Source organism: Colobus angolensis, unplaced genomic scaffold (genome assembly GCF_000951035.1).
Source record: "Colobus angolensis palliatus isolate OR3802 unplaced genomic scaffold, Cang.pa_1.0 Scaffold96, whole genome shotgun sequence".
In the NCBI taxonomy this organism is placed as follows: domain Eukaryota; kingdom Metazoa; phylum Chordata; class Mammalia; order Primates; family Cercopithecidae; genus Colobus; species Colobus angolensis.
The window spans coordinates 319,304-329,133 of NW_012123598.1; the positions used below are offsets into that span (position 1 = coordinate 319,304).

Consider the following 9,830-nt stretch of genomic DNA (forward strand, 5'->3'; position numbering starts at 1 on the left):
AACCGCAGTGTCTTCTGGGTTATGAAGTTTTGACCCCGCTTCTGGACTTGCCTTAGAGCGTTGGTCAGGCTTTATATGGCGGGTAGAGGCTCAGTGGCACCGTCACGGGAGCTGGTAAACGGAGTGCCGGACTCCAAAGACAGGACGGGGCTTGGGTTGCTCTTAAAGGGGACATAACCAGATTTTCTTGAAGTAAGGTCTAGGATACTCACAGAAATATGAGGGACCTATGATATCAGATTGTGAAGCACAGCAAGTTCCCAATGGCTACACCCCGCAAAGGGACACCCCATACCATAAAGGCACTCTGTCTCTACTCATGCCTCTCAGCCATGTGTTGCTTTTCAAATACATATACAGTTAAGCTTTGACTTCTGTTTATTATACGCTGGGTCCAAGAGAACAAAGAAAGACTACATGGCTGGGAATTTGCACAAAAGATGACAGGAGATATCGACGTAGATTGAAAGGGTGAAGCTGTGCCTCTGGATCCGAAAGAAAACATCATTACTGTCTGTACAGTCAGTGATTGCGTTCCTACCACGAGTGCAATGCTTTTATTCTAATAATACTTATTACTGGCCGGCGCGGTGGCTCACGCCTGGAATCCCAGCACTGGGAGGCCGAGACGGGCGGATCACGAGGTCAGGAGATCGAGACCATCCTGGCTAACACGGTGAAACCCCGACTCTACTAAAAATGCAAAAAAGTTAGCTGGGCATGGTGGCGGGCGCCTGTAGTCCCAGTTACTCGGGAGGCTGAGGGAGGAGAATAGCGTGAACCCGGGAGGCGGAGGTTACAGTGAGCCGAGATGGCGCCACTGGACTCCAGCCTGGGCGACAGAGTGAGACTCAGTCTCAAAAAAAAAAAAAAAAAGAAAAAAAAAATTTAATACTTATTAATTCTGTCTGAAATACTTTACATTTATTTTAAAAGTCTCAATCCTATCTGAGAGTGACTGATACATGCCATTTCCTGACAGGACATTTTGTGCCATTCCACAGTTGGAGCATATGTACATAGGGCACCTATTATCCCCAATAAAAACACAGAGTCTCACTCTGTCGCCCAGGCTGGAGTGCAGTGGCGCGATCTTGGCTCACTGCAACCTCCACCTCCCGGATTCAAGCAATTCTCCTGCCTCAGCCTCCCGAGTAGCTGGGATTACAGGCGCCTGCCCACCACGCCCGGCTAAGATTATCTCCTTCCTGAGAAGTGAGTTATCGTTTTACAGGGAGTTGAAATTGTGAAAATACTTGTGAAATGAAAATTACAGAAATCTATTAATAATGATTGTTAGGTTTTGAAGGGAAGGAGAGGGTTAAAGAAAGGCAGAGAGTTGGCAGCTCTAGAGCAATGTAGGTATGGAGAGAACTAGCTTACTGCCAGAACCCACCACCGCTTACAGGCTGGGGCAATTATAGGTCTGGGTGAGAGGGGTAAGGGGTGGGGTGGGGTGGGGGCGGTGGGAGGGTATGGCTTGCTGCCCAGGAGGATGGTGGGGTTTTTGTTTGTTTTTTGAGGAGTCTCACTCTTTTCACCCAGGCTTGAGTGCAATGGCATGATCTCGGCCCACTGCAATCTCCGCCTCCCGGAGTTCAAGCGATTCTTCTGCTTTAGCCTCCTGAGTAGCTGGCTTTAGAGGTGCGTGCCACCATGCTGGGCTAATTTTTTTGGATTTTTAGTAGAGATAGGGTTTCACCATGTTGGTCAGGCCATCCGCCCGCCGCGGCCTCCAAAATTGCTGGGACGACAGGCATGAGCCACTGCGCCCGGCTCAAGGATGTTCGTAAGATGTTCCTGAGGCAGTTTGGCCTTTTTTCCGGCAGGGTGCGATAGTGACCTCCCTTGAACCTTTTTCCAGCAGGATGTGATAAGAAAGTCAGGCAGTTGGTCAGGAGGTTTCTCAAGGCCCTCACTCCGTGGAATGCTTCACTCCGACCAAGGTCTGTGAAATGGCAGAGGGCTTACAGGATGGTGCAGTTTGGACTAACCATGATTATATTGCTATTCCAAAAAAGTGGCAGAAATAGTCCTACGGAAATTTGTGACATGTGACGGGGAAAAAAAGCAAGCTTACAGTGAAGTTTGAGCAAAAGTTTGAGAAGTCAAAGAATGAAGTTGAGACTGGCTGTGCTGGAACCTTGGACACATTATGCTTCTGTCTCCTACCCATAATTCTTTTTTTAAACTTGAAAACATTGCTTATTAACTGTTTGGAGGGATAAGATAATAAATGGAAAGACTTGTCAAAAAATAAAAATGAAGGCCGGGTGCAGTGGCTCACGCCTGTAATCCCAGCACTTTGGGAGGCTGAGGTGGGTAGATCACGCGGTCAGGAGTTCAAGACCGGCCTGGCCAATATAGTGAAACACTGTCTCTACTAAAAATACAAAAATTAGCCAGGTGTGGTGGTGCGTGCCCGTAGTCCCAGCTACTTGGGAGGCTGAGGCAGGAGAATCACTTGAACCCAGGAGGCGGAAGTTGCAGTGAGCAGAGATAACGCCACTGTACTCCAGCCTGGGTGACAGTGCGAGACTCCGTCTCAAAAAATAAAAATAAAAATGAATAGGGAAGCTGTGTGATGATGTGTATTTACTGCTCTACAAAATGTTCAATTAGCATGTATGAACTGGGTTTCAGGTCAATGGTAGGTACATGGGACACACTGGGAACAGGGCTGCCAGCTGCTGTGTGTATACAGGACTATTATGTGTTTTCTTAGATTCTGTATTTCTTTTTGGTATTCACAAATCACAGGTACGAACTGACAGCCAAAGTTGTTAACTTCTCTGTCTGCAAGCCACTTACTCAGATGTGTGAAACTCATATAAAAAAAAACCGCAGTCAGGCTGGGCACAGTGACTGACGCCTGTAATCCCAGCACATTTCAAAACAAAACAAAACAAAAAAACCCTGCCTTAAAAAAGAAGACATTCATTGTGTGTTATTAGGAATTGCAAATTAAAGCGACAATGGCATACCACTACACACCTATTTGAATGGCATTTTAAAATCCAAAATACTGAAAATGCCAAATGCTGACTAGGATGAGATGCAAGAGGAATGTTCATTCATTGTTAATTGGATGCAAAAATAGTACAGCCACAGCCCGTCGCAGTGGCTCACCCCCGTTATCCCAGCACTTTGGGAGGTGAAGGAGGGTGATCACTTGAGGTCAGGAGTTCGAGACCAGCCTGGCCAACGTGGCAAAAACCCGTGTCTACTAAAATAGGTGGAGGTTGCAGTGAGTCGAGATCATGCCACTGCACTCCAGCCTGGGCAACAGAGCGAGACTCTGTCTCAAAAAAAATAATAATAAAATAAAAATGGTACAGCCACTTTGGAGGACAGCCTGGCAGTTTCTTACAAGACTAAACATACTATATGACAGAGAAAACTGCACTCCTTGGCATGCATCCAAATGAGTTGAAAACATGTCTACAGAAAAACTATACAAATATGTAGTAGGTTTATTCATAACTGCCAAAACTTGAAAGCAACTGTCCTTCAATAAGTAAATGGATAAAGAAACTGAGGTATATTTATAGAACGGAATATCCTTCAGCCGTAACTTGCACACGAATCTTTAGAGGTTTATTTGTAGTAGCCAAAATCTGAAAGTTACCCAAACATCCGTAACAATTAAGTTGACAAAAAAGAAAACTTGTGGTCTACAATGAAATACTACTCAGCAATACAAATGAGTAAACAATTGATTCATGCAACAAGATAATGGATTAACCTTAAAATAGTTATGTTTACTGAAAAAGTCAGAGCCCCACCCCCTAAAAAGTACACACCATATGGTTTCATTTATAAAATTATAGAAAATGCTTGCTGTTGCTTGTGAATTGTGGAAAACAAGATGAGGAAAGACTGATGATTATAAAGGGACAATCTTCTGTTGTGTTGGATATCTTGACTGTGGTGGTTTCATAGGTGTATACACATGCTGACACATAGCACATTTTACACTTTACATACATGCAGTTTATTGCATGTTAATCATACCTCCATAAAGCTGTTAAATAAATGTTCCTCATTAAAATCTATATATACTGTTCCACTAGGAAAATTAGATGTCAACTATTTTGGCTCTACCATACTCCTCTTCCTACAATTCAGGAGAGTGAGCCCTGCCTCAAAGTTGCTAAAAATTGGTGAGCAATGAAGTCCGCGTCCACCTCAGTCACTAGGGATGCTGGCTGGGTCAGAGAAGACCCATCCCTGGATCTCTCTTCTGTCACTGCTGAGGTTCCTGTCTGTGCAGTGATGGCTTTAAGGTCAACTGCCCAGGGAGACACAGGAATCCACATTTAGATTATTTCCTCTGACAGTGGCCTTGGCCACAGGAGATACAGATGTCTGAGGGTATTGAGAGTTTCTATGCACCCCCACCCACATCATCGTAACTGCACCAATATTTGTGGATGCCCCTCTAGAATGTTTGAGTCTCCTTTGGTTTGCCACAGTCACCCCCACTCCATTATCTCTGTGTTTATGTACCAATCATGATTTTCACATTGCCCTAGAGGTCTTACAGTCAGTGTCACTTGCCTATGGGATTCTGGATATCAGGGACTTGATCCTGTACAGGTACAGAAGACAGCAATCCCTCAACAGTGCTGGGGAGTATGCGACAGTCAAGGGACCCAACTGACGGTGCTCCCAGAAGCACAGGAGATTTTCACACCAACTATGCCCTCATTGGGCTCACAGGAAATCCTGGCAGCCAGGCCACAAAGTTAGGCACAAAAATTTTTTTAGTCCTTCCAGCAGGCCTAGGGCAATGGTGTAAATTAGGTCAAACTAGACTGAGAGCTGCCTTCTGCCATCCTTTGGTCCCCTCTGAGGCACATAAAGGTGGTGCCCACAAAAGGTGTTACTCCCTTCATGACAGAACCCAATTCTTTTCTCAATCTACTCTACACAGTAACAAAATCCCCAAGAGTAAAGGCTGCCACAACAGGCCTTTTTCACTGTCTAAACCAGAGCAGCATGGGACAAGCAGTTCCAAATCTGGGCGATTTGGCAGTAAGACAAGTAAGTCACAGCTATCACGTTTCCTGACAAAATCTTGTCAGGAAATCCCAGCAGACCCTAGCTCAGGTCCTTTTAGCCAGAGCTAGATCATGTTTGCTCAGAACCTAATCATGAGGGAAAAGATGAGGACCCTCAGTGGTGGTGGTGGTGGTGGGGGGGTGCGGTCCTTGAAAATACTCATGATTATCTGCAGGGAACAGGAAAGAAAGCACAGAAGTCTGCCTTCCCTGAGCAAAATGGAGTGATTGATACACACAGCTGGTAGCAATAAGATGGCTTCCGCCACAGGCACTGGCAGTGATATAATTCCATCGAGCACCCTAGACAGTTACAAAGTGCAACACGCCTCATGAAAGCTTCCCACACATGTGGTGCTTATCAGGAATCTCCCCAGGGTGGAATGAATATACGATGCTCATCCACTAGCCGATGGTTCTCTCACAAAGGGTACTCACAGAGCATTGCTCTGCTGTGAATTCTATGAGGACGACCAAGATGATGACATATTTTCTGCATTCATAAGGCCTTTCTCTTTGTGTGAATTTTCTGGTGTTAAACAAGTTTAAGAGATGCAGCTAAAGGGTCACCAAAACTGTTGCACTCATGAGGTCTTTCTCCAGTGTGAGCTTTCTGGTGACGGACAAGATGGGAGCTTCTGCTGTAGGCTTTCCCACATTCACTGCATACATAAGGCTTTTCTCCAGTGTGAACCCTCTGGTGAAGAATGAGGCCAGAGTTGCGGCTAAAGAATTTCCCACATTCACTGCACTCATAAGGTCTAGCTCCACTGTGAACTTTCTTGTGTTGAACAAGGTGGGAGCTGCTAATGTAAGCCTTCCCACATTCGCTGCACACATAAGGCCTTGCTCCTGTGTGAACTCTCTGGTGCAGAATAAGGCTGGAGTTGTGGCTAAAGCATTTCCCACATTCATTGCACTCATAAGGCTTTGCTCCAGTGTGAATTCTCTGGTGTACAATAAGATTGGAGCTATGGCTGAAGAATTTGCCACATTCACCACACTCATAAGGCCTTTCTCCAGTGTGGATTTTTTGGTGTTGCACAAGTGTGTCTTTACGGCTGAAGGCCTTCCCACATTCGCTGCACTCATAAGGCCTTGCTCCAGTGTGAATTATCTGGTGCTGAACAAGTGTGTCTTTGCAGCCAAAGGCCTTCCCACATTTGCTGCACACGTAGGCCCTTGCTCCTGTGTGCACTCTCCGATGTTTAATGAGGCTAGAGTTATGGCTAAAGAATTTTCCGCATTCTATGCATTCATAAGGCCTTGCCCCAGTATGAATTCTCCAGTGTTCAATAAGGTGGGAGCTTTGGCTAAAGAATTTTCCACATTCACTGCACTCGTAAGGCCTTTCTCCGGTATGAAATCTCTGGTGCTGAACAAGTGTGTCTTTACGGCTAAAGGCTTTCCCACATTCATTGCACTTATAGGGCCTTTCTCCTGTGTGGATTCTCTGGTGCTGAACAAGGTGGGAGCTTCTGCTGTAGGCTTTTCCACATTCACTGCAGTCATAAGATCTTTCTCCGGTGTGAACTCTCTGGTGCTGAACAAGTGTGTCCTTGCGGCTGAAGGCCTTCCCACATTCGCTGCATGTATAATGTCTTTTCCCAGTGTGGAATTTCTGGTGCATTTTTAGGTGATGCAAGTGAATGAAGGCTTTTCCACACTCCTTACACACATGAGACGTTTCTCCACTGTGGATTTTTTTGTGATTAGTAAGAGCTGATTTCTCCTTGAACACATTTCCACATGGTAGGCATCTAAAGGGTCTCACCTCAGGATGAGTTATCTGGCTGTCAAGAAAAGTTAAGGTGTCCAGGAAGGCTTTTCCTTCATCACCACAACTGAGGAGCATCTGTCCATCATAGTCTCCTTGGTGTTGCCCGAGACTGGAGCTGTGTGGGAAAGACTCCATGCATTCAGTCCTTCTGCATGGACTCACCCTATTGTAAGTGGTCTGGTGCTGGAAGAGGCCAGAGCTGTCTGGTAAGTCCATCCCTTCCTCCCTGCGGCTAAAGGATCTCCCTAACATGCAAACTGTACAGCTCTTCACAAATGAGGCCCCTCCATCATCCCCTCTGAAGCAATTCTCTCTATTATGTTGCTTCTGGTGCTGGTAAAAGTCTGCACTGGATGAGGCTCTTCTCCTACACGGCCCACGTGTGCACAGCTTCTGTGTAAGGTGTGATCCCTGGTGTTCAGCCAGGTGCAAGATGTCTTTCAAGAGTGGGTCGCACATCTCACATGGGAGTGCTTTCTGGAAGAGACCTGGCTCAGCAGTCCTGACCTGTGACACTCCTTCTATAGAAACACTCTGCTCAGAAGGTGCCTCCTCATTTTCTGCTTCACACCAAAAACCTGAAAGCAAAATGATGCTGGTGAAGTGCATGTTGACTGTGGTGGGAGGCAGCAGCCCCATCACAAATGTGTGTCTAACACCAATACGAGTCCACTAGCTTGTCGGCAGGACAAGAGAGCCAGGAGCAGTGTAAAGAAGGGTTGGTTGTCGGTACAGGGTCTATACAGGTCACAGAATGGAGGAACCCTAACTACGGGGTAAAGATCTAAACATAATGGCGTACAGGATAGGGAGTAGAGGTTAAGCCTCTAGCTGATTTCTCCGCAAGAGGGTTTCAGCAGGGCCTTGGCTGCTGGTGTCAGGTGAGCTCTGTGCAAATGAGTGTGTCCATGCCCAGGAAAATCTGACTCCAAGTAAGTAGCTAGTTCTCAAGGACTATTTAATGAGCAAAACTCATAACACATTAAAGTAAGCTAGTGTTGAAGAGAGGAAGTGAAACATGGAGGCCAAAAAAGTGGGAAAACACCCAAAGGATGGAAGACAGGTGAGAAATGACAAATGGGAAAAGTTTCCAAGAACGAGGAAAGAAAAGTAGACGTGAAGAATCACTATGGGCCTTGGCGACAAAACACTGACAAACACAAAATAAGCTGAAGGTTCGATTTGAACCCAACCATAACAGACACCCTCTTCCAGCTCCCATTCAGCAGGGCCAGGCCCTCTGTAGGTCTCCTTTACTGTGGCTGCAGTGATGTCTGCCCTGTCAGGCACCCAAGGTTTTCTGCCCCTCTCCAACTGGGCAACTGCATGGGACTGGGAAAATGAAAGCTGTAAAGCAAACAAAGGGCAGGTGAGTGGCGCAGGTAGGCCCACTCCACAGAGAAAACAGACTGTTTAGAAAAAATACTCTCCAAGGAGGATGTACCAGGACAGCCCTGTAATCACCACAAGAAGTGATTGTGTCAGCTCCTGAAATTCCTGGCACAGTCAGGCCCCAGGAAATGTCATCCAGAGGATGAGGGGAGAACCTAGGACAAAGAGGTGCAAGACCTTATCTCTGCAAAACGTAAAAAACAGCTGGGAGTGGTGGCATGCACCTATAGTACCAGCTACTCAGGAGGCTGAGGTGGGGGGATCACTTGAGCCCAAGAGTTTAAGGCTGCAATGAACCACGATCACAATACTGCACTGTAGCCGGGGTGACAGAGTGAGACTTTGTCTAAAAAAAAAAAAAAAACCACAAAAAAACCCCTCAAAATAATAAACAACAAAAAATGCTCTGACCAGATTCCCAGTGCACTGAAACTGGAGAGATAATTAATTTTTATTGTTTGAAGTTACTAAGCTTTGGGATAATTTGCCACGTAGCATTAGACAACTAAAACACAGACTTACCTAGTGTGGCCACGAGTGCAAAGTTCTCCAGCATCACATCACGGTACAGAAATCTCTGTGCCTCCTCGAGGAGTTCCCACTCCTCCCGAGAGAAGTACACGAACACATCCTCGAAGCTCACACAACTCTGCCATGATGAGTACAGTTGAGTCTACATGCAGCGTCTCTCCCCAGAACTCCCTCCTCCCTAGTCCATACACTCACACACCCACCCTTGAGTCCCTCGCCTCCCCAGCCTCCCAACCTAGAGGAGATACAGACCTTGGCACCGCTATGTCTGCTCTCTCCTCATGTCCCTCTCCCCACGGTGTCCAGCCCAGAGCAGAACCAGGCAAGTGTGCAGACAGATGCTGTCTCAACTCTGGGTCTGGCGTGAAGGGTCCCAAACACTCTCCTACCAACCAGTTCTCCTGGTGTTGTCCAGACAATGTCTCTAAATACAACCAAACTTCAGCTCCATCTTCTCCCATGAGCTGCCTATACTAGATTCTTAAGGCCATCAGTTCACACTCCTCCCAAAGCGCACATTACTCTTTGGACTACACCTTCCTCACATCTGAGATCCCGACCACCACTGGTCCATGCCACAGGCACCTCCATGACATCTCTCCTCCCCCATCCCACTCTGCAGGCGGTATCCAGGAAGTGCTGGTGTCTTCACACTGTCCACCACTGCCACCCAGGTGCCTAAGCAACAGACCCAGTTTTCTCTCAGTCTCCAGTTTCAACTTTCTTACTCAATAACAGCATTACCACCATGACTTGAAGATACTCCATCCCACTCCACACACTGGCCACCATTTTTTTCAACTTCTTCAACAGAACCCTTCCCCAGAACTAAAATCCTGTGTGTCTTCTTGATGCCTCAACTAAGATGTCGACTGAGATCTCTTTTTTTTTCTTTTTTTTTTTTTGAGATGGCGTCTCACTGCTCTGTCGCCCAGGCTGGAGTGCAGTAGCTCGATCTAGGCTCACTGCAAGCTCCGCCTCCCAGGTTTACTTACGCCATTCTCCTGTCTCAGCCTCCTGAGTAGCTGGGACTACAGGCGCCCACCACTATGCCCAGCTAATTT

General features: G+C 46.6%; 1 protein-coding gene across 3 annotated transcripts in view; it reads right to left on the reverse strand.

The window, feature by feature from the left end:
* Positions 1-3,575: 3,575 nt before the first annotated feature.
* ZNF304 (zinc finger protein 304) overlaps positions 3,576-9,830 on the reverse strand; it is an 8,250-nt gene continuing 1,995 nt past the window's right edge. For 2 of the 3 annotated variants that reach the window (XM_011932402.1, XM_011932401.1), the window contains 2 exons: positions 8,758-8,884; positions 3,576-7,421 (listed from right to left, as the gene is read on the reverse strand). In XM_011932402.1, coding sequence (XP_011787792.1) covers positions 5,599-7,421; positions 8,758-8,884 — 1,950 coding nt within the window. In that variant the 3' untranslated portion in view covers positions 3,576-5,598. Of the gene's footprint in view, positions 7,422-8,048; positions 8,191-8,757; positions 8,885-9,830 lie in introns of all 3 variants that reach the window. The other variant, XM_011932403.1, reaches the window with a different exon arrangement.